The sequence below is a fragment of the Drosophila rhopaloa genome, unplaced genomic scaffold (genome assembly GCF_018152115.1).
Source record: "Drosophila rhopaloa isolate 14029-0021.01 unplaced genomic scaffold, ASM1815211v1 contig_178, whole genome shotgun sequence".
Classification (NCBI taxonomy): Eukaryota; Metazoa; Arthropoda; class Insecta; order Diptera; family Drosophilidae; genus Drosophila; species Drosophila rhopaloa.
The window spans coordinates 3,512,485-3,524,749 of NW_025335059.1; the positions used below are offsets into that span (position 1 = coordinate 3,512,485).

The following is a 12,265-nucleotide window of genomic DNA, read 5'->3' on the forward strand; positions in this document are numbered from 1 at the left end:
CCCATTTTGTGAAATAGATCCGATTACTTTCGCTTGGATTGAAGAAAGACACCTTAAACAAAAATTCAGCAAAATTTAGACTTTTAATTTTTGAAATAAAATGCTCCAAAAGGATAAAACATGAAGACTTTCTTGTCTGTAACGTTAAATTCTCTTTTGATTTAAACTATTGTCAAAATGTATTTTTTTTCTTATCAGACAATTCTAAATGTACTATTTTCTAGTGAAAAGAGTTTTTTGCAAAGTAAAAGCAACTCGTTAGTCTTATCTTACAAATTGAAAGAGACTAAGAAAGATAGCGAGCGAACTGAAAATGCAAAATCCAATCTAGCCAGCCTAATTAAAAAGCCCGACAACAAACTCAATCACTGAACGCTTGTCGGGGTCTCATTACTTTGTCTTTGTTTTGACCCTTTTGCTGTTCTTTGTTTAAATTTTTTCTTTTCAATTTTTTCTTAAACACAAACAAAGCCAAAAAGGCCGAAATAACTGAAACTGTTAACTATGCTAATTGACACAGAACAAACTGCAGCAAGAGTGTGGGCACCAAGTTTAAAGTCAATCAAACCATGATAATAATTTACAAGTTTTTCTTTTTGGGCCAATAATCTTTCTGGAAAACTTATAACCGTCATTAAAATAAGGTTCAAATATTACTATTAACCCTAAAGTTATTGTTTTATGTCTAGAAAATGTCACCGATTATTTTCATTATATATTCGACTTTTAAACTCGTAATTAAATTCATTTTTTATTTGCTGTGATAATATTTTAAAAGAAATAAACTAAAAGAGAAAAAATGTGAATTTAAGAGGGACAAAAACAGATTCTAACAATTGCTTTTGTGTTGCTTTTAAATTATACAAAAATTAAACAAAAAAATTACATTTTGTTTGCATTTTAAAGCAATTCTACAAAAATAACATTTCGACAAATTTCTTGGAAACATCTGTTTGTGACAATTGATAATATAAAATTCATGGAAACTAGATCTAGATACCTCAATCAAAAATTTGACTTCCCCTGAAAAAAATATTTATTTTCTCTTTCTTCAACAAAAAAGCCGGAAAATAAATTTCTTCAATGGGTTATAACCTATTATTGATTGAGGTAAAAAAGACCGGCTTAAACATCGTACTGGTGTGCATAATTTTGTTTCTGCTACTTTTGCAACACTACCGAGAGCCTGTTGAATCCAAGGAGGAAATCCAGCCGCCCCTAGAAGGCAAGCAGGAGAAAAGAGGGCTGTTCGTGAACACGTCACAATGCCAGATAATCTCCATGGATCCGCTTTCGCCCATCGCGATGTACCATATGACGCACATGCCCATTTACTGGTGCTACATGATAAGGCTGATGGTGCCGAAATCTAAAGGCGGTCGAAATTACCTATATTTGGCCGCAAATCGGAGAAAACTTTGGGAGAAGATCGAAGTACGAAGGATAAGCGAAATCTCCTGCGCCTACAAACGCTTTGTGCGAAAGAACGACTTTGACAATAAGTACTTGGAATCGAACGTCTTTCGCTTCAGCAGGTGGCGTAATTTCACCGAGGTAAAGTCGGGAAATATAACTCTGCGGGTCTGGTGCTGGTTGGACTATGGCCGTCTAGTGTATCATGACGTCCTGATGTTTCTTCCAATGCCAGAAACGCCGAAAAGTAAGCCTGCAAAGTTGGAAACCGTCAAGGGCCTTTCCGTTTTGATCCTGGGCATCGACTCCATTTCCCATATGCACTACCAACGTTACTTTACGTAAGTATTTGCTTTTAAATGTATTGCGTTGAATGTATTTAGACAAAGCGCCACCAAATAACTTTCCTACGAAGACATTAATATTTTAATTTAGAAAACTCTTATAAAAGTTATTTTTAAACAGAAACCTAGTTTGCTGACTCCAACCAAATAAAGCAATAATGTTTCCGTCTTTACAGTCGAGTAATGGACTTCTTGGATCGACTGCCGCACACCGAGCTGTGGGGCTACAATCGCGTCGGGGAAAACTCATATCCGAATCTGATGCCCCTGCTGAGCGGTCAGAGTGTGGATGAACTGGAGGCTTTGAGCGGATGCTTTGGGGCAAATCAAATGGCAAACTACGACCGATGCCACCTTCTGTGGCACGAATTCAAGGCGGCTGGTTATGCAACAATATTTGGCGAGGACTCACGCGTTGGTGGCACCTTTACCTATGCAAAACCCGGTTTTAAGCGTAGGCCAACCGACTTTTATCTGCGCAGTGTGATGAACGAGATCCACAAGAATACCAAATATGTGGCGCGGGGACCAGATGAGATCACCTGCAGTGGCGATCGAGTTTACCACCATGTTCTGTACGACTTCATCTATAGATTGCTGCCGCATATGCAGGCGAGATGTTTCGATAGTGGATTTTTTGCCTTGTTTTGGCAGACGATGGGCGTACATGATTATTTTCAGTATGGCGAACAGACGGACCTGCAGTACTATCTGATCCTGCGAGCGCTGGAAAGGCGCAAAATCCTAGAAAGAACCTTGGTCCTGCTTTTGTCCGATCATGGCCTTCGTTTTGGTCCTTTTGTGAAAACCTTCCAGGGCATGAGAGAGACCTCGCTGCCAACGATGGTGGCTATATACCCGCGGTGGCTAGAACACCGATTTCCGCTGGCTGTGGCAAATCTTCGCACCAACGCTAAACGCCTGGTGACCACATACGATATCCATGAGACCCTCAAGGATGTGGTGAACCTGGAAAACATCGGCGACGAGCGGATTCGCAACCGTACTTTGCGATTGCGAAACAATCACAATGTCTCTCTATTTCTGCCCATTCCCGAAGAGCGAAGCTGCTTCTCCGCCCGCATACCGCTGCATTTCTGCGAATGCGATGGATTCATTAAGATACCGTGGAATATCCGCAGCATTCATCGGATTGCTCAGTTTGCCGTGGCGAGTATCAATAAGCTGCTGCTACCCTATAAGCAGTGTCAGCAACTGGAGCTGCTTAAAGTGGAGGATGCCTACCTGCGAAAACAGCAAGAAGTCATTCTCGAAACGATCACCGTGCGTCTGGTGACCGAGCCGGGAAACGGTCACTTCGATGCCACCGTTCTTTCCAAGAACGACAGCTCACTGCAAGGAGCTATAACGCGGACGGACCGATACAGGGAACAATCCTTTTGCGCCCGAGAAGAGCCCATCGAGATCTACTGCTACTGTCCCTAAACTCCCCTTTATTATTAACTTCTATTCGCAAAAATATCAGTTATCAAAACATAAAAAAGAAAATACATAATTAATTTTAATATTTTCCTTTTTTTGTAGTTAGGCCTCTAATATTATTTGATGATTTTAATTAATTTGAATTCAATCCAAAACATTTAAAGACTATTACTGATGTTGTTGACAAAGCTACATATATGTACATATTGTGTAAACAATAAATGTAATTGTGAACGAGAAGCCTACCAAATCCACATCATTGACGCATAAAAACCACAACCTATGGCTCAGTAGTCCATAGAATCAATTACAATTAATATGCAGGTAAATTTGTTTACACAATGGGAAATTGTGGAAAAAAGAACTGTTGCAGCAAGAACCAGGGAAAGCCAAAGTAGCTGGCATTAGGATAAATGGCCAGCAAATGTGTTTAGATTTCTCTTAATTTCATTTACCGCACATAAACACCCATGCACTTAACCAAAGCTGTTTTTGCGACAAACTGTCAACAGATGGCGCCGCTGTGTCTTACCAAGCATGCATCATGCTGGATATGAGAGCGTGACACAAAAAGTAAATCCGAAAAAACACTAGCAAAAAGTTATATTCATAAAAAGATAGTTTAAGATGAGATATTAAGTACTATGTATAATGATTGAAACTTGATGACTTCGGCTTTCCTTATTTTGCTCTTGTGAGAAATCGACAAAAAAAATTAATTTCGTGAATCGGGCTTAAAGTGATTTTCTCGTTTGCGAAAGACGATTTGATTTGCTCACGTGAGCACCTCTAATGTGAACGCCAGCAAAGACAGACAGGGACAGAGCGACTGGCACACATATGGCGGGCATAAACATTTGTCGTCGCTCTGCTGTAATTAATAATAATTTGCATTCACAGTTTGCAGTTCAGCGCCCCGTGCGAGATTTCATTTTAATTAAATTATGTGCAGCCTTGTCAGCGTGTGCGGGTGCCTGTGTCCATGTGGTGCCTGCTCGACGGTTGAGGAGGCGTGGCTACTACAAGATAAAGCGTGGAAGTGGGCGGTGGTTGGGTGGTGGGTGGCTCCCGATGTTGGCTTCCACTTGCAACATGCAGCATGCATAAATTATTAGCGCTATCTGTTGTCATTTAAGGTTCGCCTTAGTTTAGATAAATTCAGTTAAGTTACGCGTGTTTGTGTGCGCTTGAAACACCCGCAATAATGGGAAAAACAATGAGTCCAACCACGATAACCATGTTATCAGCTGCCACAACAAGCATTCAAGTACTGGGGCGGGTAAACTATGGCAAACAAAAGTTGGCAACCTGCATGAGTGATAGCGTGAAATTATTTTGTTCTAACTTTTGATTAAATTTGTCTCAATTATGCATTATTTAGTCAACAGTGGAACTATTTTCGGATAGCAGTGATTACGTAGTTATTACCACATCATTAAGGGCTTATTTTCAATTACCAAGTTTGTTGTAAATATCAGTTTATTTTACAATTAATTATATCCTTAATTAGTATACATTGATCCTTGTTGAAGAAGTTTGCCTAAACCATATCCAGATTAAAAAAAACATTACAATTTTAACATTAAATTAGATTTTAGTACGCTCACAAATTAAAGGTAACTCCTTAATTATATGTATATTATATGTATATTAACTACCACAACATGTTACATATTAACAATTTTATGGTCAGTTGCAACACTATTATTCTGCACCACTAACAACCCTATCATTCATATATACTGCATAGCGCAACATGTCGTATACTTAATATCACGCATACGAACCGTTGACGGTTATAGCATCAGAGAGCGCAAACTTAATTTTGGAAAATGGGTGAATCGGTGCTAAGGGGCGGGGAAAACGAGAAAGGACCTTACCGAACGGGTTAGAGAGTTAGAGGGTAGCTGGACTCGTGGCAAATGCCATTAAGAGCTTTTGACCAGAACGCACCGTAAATCAAGTCACTTTAATTCAATAACAAGTTCCCCAGAGTGGCCCAGAGGTTCCAATAGCCCACAGAAACCGTTTCACCCCTTGATGGCCCCTACATCCAGCGCGATGTGCAGATGTTGCCATTTGGTTTCGGGCCCGGGCCGTGGACATTGATTTCGTTTATCTGCGATGCCAAATTATTCATTTGGACCACAGACAGCCACATAGACAAAGAGGACGATACACATTCAGAGAGAGATAGAAACAATATTGGTTAGCCCAAGCTCTTTGCTGGCCAAGTAATTTGGCACAATTTGATTTCGAGCTTGGACCAAAAACAATCGATGCAAACTTTGGCTGCCTTTTGGCATTTCGAATTGTCTTCGATGTAATTCAAATGTTTTTCTTTGAGGTTGCTGCTTGTGTTGCCATTTAATTTCCATTCGATATAAATGCCTATTCAACCTTGAACAAGTTTACACAATGCTAAATAATTTAGACAACGACAATAGCGACGACAACAACAAGTAACAACGGCCGAGAAAACTTTCAAACTCTGCTCAAGTGTCAAGCAATTGTTGAATTTATGTTTTGCATTTTCCCTCTTAGATTTATTTGCTATGCAAATCTCAAGCACAATTAATAGCAATTATGGATCATTGAAAGAGGGAAATGGAACGGGGATAAAAGGAAGTCGAAGAAGGACGACGACAAATTTCGTTTTTATTTGAACATTTTCTTGCATAATTACTGTTATTTATTGTGCGAGTATTTCTTACTTACTTCCCAATTGAGATTTATTGCTATGAAATGTTTTGTCATCTGCTCTGCTCAGTATAAAATTGAATAAATCATGAGATTGTCAATTCATTGTAATAATTTTGAGAGTCTGAATATTGATTATATTGATGAAAAATTCTTCTTTAATAAGTATCTGTTTGATTTGCCTGATTTGATGATAACTCAATTTAAATATGTTAGTATTTCTGTGTAACTTATTTGAATTTGTAACATATGTGATTAAAAGTTGCAAAATGTGGAAAAGCTGGATTGACATGGATTCACTTTTCACTTCACAAAGCTTTGTTGTTTAATGTCTTTATAATTGCATCTTTACAACTTCTCCTGCATTTAATATTAAATTGAATTCGGAGCACTAATACATTCTCCTTTCAGAACACTAAATGTTGACCAATTGTGGTTGGAACAGACAAACTTGACTTCTGTTGAGACAAACACATGTGTGTGGATTATGATTTAAGCAACCACATTGCCAGAAGCAACTGCACCACAAAAGCCCACCAAAAAGGACGCGTTTCCCAGCATTTAGTCCCAACGTTTCCCTTTTTCCGCATCTCTTCGTCCATTATGGTTTTGCCTAATCGCACTGTCATTGTGTTAACCGCATTTCATTTATTTGCCGCATAGCATTTAATGACCAAATCAGGGGGTGGAAATGCGCGGGTTAAACATCGGGTGTTGGCATAGCAGCGATAAGAATGCTGCCACAGAGTCTATACTAATGCATTTTCCATCGCATATTTCATTATCAATTTGCATTGGAATCAATTTTCGTTGGGTAGTGAAATGTGGCCAATACCCGAAAACCAATCGCATTTAGCTGGTTTGCATAGTTTGTGGGCATCATTCGAGCTCTAAACATATCATAGAACCAATACCAAAATTTCGAACAATGTTTGGCTTCTACATTGCCCTGTCTGAACTGAACGGATGCATTTTAACTGATTAGATTTATCAAATGGTCGACGTTGAGGGGATGGGATCGATCGGACAAGAAGACTTGACCGCAGACAAGTTCTGTATCTGGCACATGCCAAACTATTGGTCACTGAGTGATTGGACACGGAGGCAAAAGCTTATGGAGAGCTCACAAGAACTTTCTTGCAAGATATTTTATTTATAATTTTGTTTTATTTGGTTTTTGATAGTTTTGTACTTACATCTGTTGTTTTGTAGAATCTGCAATAAAAAGAAAAAAGATAAGAATCTTTTAATTCATTTAAAGACAAAACACGTTTCCCCAAATTAAAATAGGAGTATGTTCCCTTGCTTAACTTCAAATTAAAGTGCATGCCTTAATATGCTTTCAATATCTATATCAATATGACCTAATCCTAAACCCCTCCTTAGAACGGTTAGCTCCAGTTACCTACTTACAACCATGTGTGACACCAACAACAATATCCACTCAGCCCCACTCCAAGCCCACATCTAAGCTTATAGAGTACATACATACTACTGACAATACCAAAATCTATAAACTATTGAATTGCAAATTGCGTATAACGTCAAATGACAACTTTTGCAATGTAAATTAACAGCCAACCAAACTGTGCAAAAGAGCTAAAATCGAAAAAATCAGCAAAAAGAGAAAGGAAGATTTTAGAACAACGTGAATGGAAGAGCATGGTCATTGCTGGCCCATCACCGCCCACTTTGCCACCCCCGATTGCTTTCAGTGGAGGAGAATTGTGCTATGAAATAATCCGCAACGACAAATATGCGCGCTGTTTTATGTGTGTGTTGTGTGTTATATCCATGTTTATGCGAGTGTTGTTGTGTGCCTGTTAGTGTGTGTGTGCGGCGTGGCCAGTTGGTTAGCCAAGTATCGCACAAAAAGCCGTGTGCTGTGCAAGTATTTTGTATTTTCGGAGCCAGTTACCCAGACGCCAACAACAATAGCAGTAACTGCCACAGCAGCCACTGGCAAACCACACACATAAACCGGTTCAACGAAATTCCAGACAGCAGCCGTCGTCGCCAAAAGAGCAAAAGAGCGCCAGTCTCAGTTTCAGCCGCTGTCTCTTTCTCGGACCCTGATTCTGCCCCAGTCTCCGATTCAGTCCCCATCGAAGACCCCAAGACATGGCCAGCAGCAGCAGCCGGCACTAAATGTCAAGCGAGTGAACGGATTCCAGTTGAGGTTGCTACCCAAAGTGGGAGTGGAGTGGAGTGGCGAAAAAAGAGGTACCAATGCAGCAGAAAAACAAGAGAGAACGCTATAGTCGGGTGCCCCGACTATCAGATACCCGTTACTCAGGTAAAGGGAGTGCGAGGGAGATGGAAATAGAAACTTTGATCACGCATAACTTTTTAACGAATGGTCCGATTTGAAAAATTTCTTCTACATTTCGATAGGTATTGATAAACACAATAAAACTGCATTTTTTCTTTTCCGAAATATTTAAATTTTTAAAATCGTATATAAGCGATTGTGGGCGTTAAAGGGGGCGTGGCACCATTTTGAAACAAACTTGCGCTGCGTAGGAACTTCTAAAATCTACATGCAAAATATTAGTTTCCAGATCTTTCATACGGACAGACAGACAGACAGACAGACGGACAGACAGACGGACAGACGGACAGACGGACAGACGGTAATCGTCGGCTAGTGATCCTGATCAAGAATATATATACTTTATAGGGTCGGAAACGCTTCCTTCTAGCTGTTACATACTTTTGCACGAATATAATATACCCTTTTACTCTACGAGTAACGGGTATAATAATGATCAGAAAATTAGCTTCATTACCTTCAATACAGGTTATCCCATTTTATATCTTTCTTTACAATATATTTAATAGTACTAATTTCCTAAATCATTAAATAGCACTTTAGAGATGTGTTGTTTTCAGTGTAGAATTGCAACTGTGCAAAAAATAAAAGCAGACAAAATCACAGCAGGAAAATAATCACATGGAAAGAGAACGCTTAGAAACCAGCGCCACAGAACTCTATCAACGATTATGAGTGAAGAATGAATATCCTCTTAATAAATAATCTAAAAATAAAATCTAGATGAACATGTCGATAAATTGGGGTTGAATAGTTTCTTTTGTCTGGTCAACTTTTCGTTTTAATCTTAAATGCTAAAGAAATATTTTATAAAGCATATATAAACGAAAATCTAACGATTCCAAATGACATGCTCATAAAGCTCATACAATTAAAATGAACCTGCCAATCAAAATACTCTTGATAAGTTTTTTTTATTTTTATAAAATTTGAAAGAACTATACGAAGACATACGGAAGACCCTGACAATGAACTGAAATGTAATGCTCTTATCTAAATCTCAAATTACTATGTATGCCAAATCATATTTCAATATCCTTAATGGATCTTTAATGGAACGTGGATGTATTCGACAAAAAGGAAAGATTAATAAAAACCGGCATACGCAGGCAAGTACTTACTGGCTTACATATATCAGTTATATAATCACGTTTTTTCTCTCTTTCTTCAAAGCCGGCGACAACTCCGAACGGATGGCGACGGCAAATTTGTTGTAATCAATATGAACTGGCGTCTGGCGGCTGCCTCAGATAACTCCACATATACACAAACCCGCCAACAGGCCATAAACGAAGGAGTGTGTGTGTGTGTGTGTGGAAAAACAGATTTGTGAAAAATGCGGAAAATGGCAAGAAATGAAATCGATGGATCCACAATCCACAGCAGGAACCATTGCGTTATATTGCAAAATATAAATGAACAGTGGGGGCAAGGGAAATGGGAGTTGCCATCTTGTGTGTGTGTGTATTACATGCGTCAGCCATTATGATAAATCGCACCTTTTATTGCAGCATCAGCGCCTTGGTAACTGATTCATAAAGGGCGCCTAGGGCAGGTTTGAGTTTTAGTTGGTTTTTGCCGGATTTTTTGGATTTAGCCAAATCGTTAAAGCAATAGAAAAACAGGTACCATGTTAAAGCGAGATGGGTGCAGCAAAAGGAAATATAGAGAGTGCGCTAACATGACATCATTTGATGATGTCGCTTTTCCTCAACCTCGGCGGCATTTTCTTCTTTTTTTGCTGTCGTTTATCCATATCCCCTCTTTCCCCTCCTACAAATTTTCTGTGTACGTTGCTGCAATTACGAATACATATTTTTGATAGACTTGCTTAAGCCAAGCAAAAAATGTGATAAACGACCTGCTAAAAGGAGGAAAAGCGCGGGGATAAGGGGATTGTTCAGCGCAAGTGGAGCAATTTTTATAACAGAAACCCACATATCTACATAAATTCCACGAGGAATTTAGCGCAAACAAAGTGACTCTAAAGCAAAGCGGTGTACTCAAGATAAGTTCAAGAAAATCCAAGGGGAAATACTTATAAGTAGATTGAAAGGGTTGCCAAGAAGTCTTTTCCGAACAAGATCACTTGACTTTGAATATAGTTCTTCCTGAGTTAAGTGTTTTATTGCACTTCAGACTGTTGTATGTCATGTAGCACTTAAAGTGAAATTTTGGAATCCTATGCCTATAAATGCTCATAAATAATTAAAGTAGAATTTAAAAATAAAAAAAGATTGATAAATATTACAGAATATTAAACATTAAAAACTTAAACAAAAAATACGTGCTTTTAGTCGTTCCCATTCACTCCAAATCACTCCAAATAAAGTTTCAAGGGAAAATTAAAAATGCATTTTGCTTGAATTTCTAACAATATTTTTCGTCAACTTTGTTGACATTGGAACATGTGAGAATTCGAAAGTTTCGGCAACGAACCGCTCCATGATGCATGACGAAAAACCCCACCCACCATTATACCCCCGATTAACCCAACCGAACAGAATTCGGTGCAACCTCCTCCCCATCAATATGTTACCTCAAAATGTTTTTTGCCGTCGCACTGCCCCATTAAACATTCATCATTTTCCATGGCCATTCGTCATCAATGCGTGGAAAAGTTAACGCCAGGAGACGAGGAGTGAAAATGTTTTTTTTGGATGGATGGAGGAATGAGGGTAATGGGGAAGTGCAGCAGGGCCGAAGAACTACAAAAAAACAGAGATATTAAAAGACAGACATCGGTCAGCGAGGGCCAGTACAGACACACACAAATAGGGTAAACCTCTCAGTTCGCTGACACACTCGCACAAATCCGCAAACATTTATCGAAATATTTCACACGCATTCGAGCCGAAGAAATGTGTGGTAACAGCACAAACAATTACAAAACAACAAAGACTTTTTGCTGTGGTTGAAGCTTTAACACACTTGGAGATTTGAAACATAAAAACATTAAATTTTGTTACATATAATTTTATGTTAAATTGCATAATAAATTTACAAATTGTATGTATATTGTTTTATAGCCAAATTTAGCAGCTTGCTTTTTTGCCACCCATATAAAATTAGATTTTACAGATTTTTGTTGTGTACGCCTGATTAAATACAACAATAAACATTTTCAAAATACAGTTTGGTAGAGCTTATTTACAACTAAAATATATTGTATAAGCCGCTCAATTTAATTTTTTTATTTACCAGCTATACTTTATTTAAAGAATACCGAATTTTTAGAATTTCTTTAAGTCTCCAACCAAGGGTATAAAAATACCAGCTAACAGCGAAACACGAAAACCAAACACCGATAAAGTGCATTGAAAATCTGCAGCTGAGAACTGAAGTGAAGTGAAAGCCACAAACTGCACTGGAAAAACCCTTCTCTCTGAAAGTTGCATTTGGACACAGAGAAATGTGGGTTCCCAGTGTCAAGCTCAAAACTTATGGACATGCACCTGTGAATAAGGTCAATAGAGCTATGGAAGAAATGGCTTAGGTAAAACACGATAGACAAGAAGTAAACCTCAGAAATTCACTGGTCCAATGTCACACCAAGAAATTGTTGCTTTTTTTGTTACCGGTATTTTATTTGCTTTTGTTGTTAGCACCAGCATCAGAAATCAAAGCTCTACTTTTGCCTGACCCATTCATTACCATAAAAAGTGGGGGGCGAACCGGGAGAAGAAGGAGGTGGAGCAGCGGAAACAGGTTCCATCATCATTGCAGAACAAGAATATTCATTGGGATCTCCGGGGGACAGCGAAAGTGGTGCCATAGAAAGTTGGCTCGACTCTGAGTTGTTTTGTTGCTTAGCCGACGCACGAAAGCACCCAATCACGCAGGCCGAGAACTTTTTAATTAGGCACTAAACTGCAACTGTCACGAGATCCTTTGGACTTTTTTTTGCTTATGAAAGAGCAGCACTCATTATCCTGGTGATTAATAAGCAAAACACGACAGGTAAGGTTTTGCGAAACCCATACAAAGGACTTAGGGTGTTTCCCGTTTCCTATATGAAAATGATTTATTCAAA

General features: G+C 38.8%; 2 protein-coding genes across 3 annotated transcripts in view; one reads left to right on the forward strand and one right to left on the reverse strand.

The window, feature by feature from the left end:
- The window catches only part of LOC108037036 (cadherin-87A), a 59,280-nt gene that overhangs the window by 38,773 nt on the left and 8,242 nt on the right, over positions 1–12,265 (reverse strand). Inside the window, exon 3 of one of the 2 annotated variants that reach the window (XM_044458855.1) lies at positions 7,097–7,115. The exons of the other annotated variant lie outside the window; for it this stretch is intronic. The gene's annotated coding sequence lies outside the window, so the exon portion shown is untranslated. The remainder of the gene's footprint in view (positions 1–7,096; positions 7,116–12,265) is intronic. 2 annotated transcript variants of the gene reach the window in all.
- Positions 1,045–3,338, forward strand: LOC108037031. The gene is made up of 2 exons (XM_017113464.2): positions 1,045–1,754; positions 1,934–3,338. Exons 1-2 carry the CDS (start codon positions 1,084–1,086, stop codon positions 3,201–3,203), a joined length of 1,941 nt encoding a protein of 646 aa, XP_016968953.2. The 5' UTR covers positions 1,045–1,083; the 3' UTR covers positions 3,204–3,338.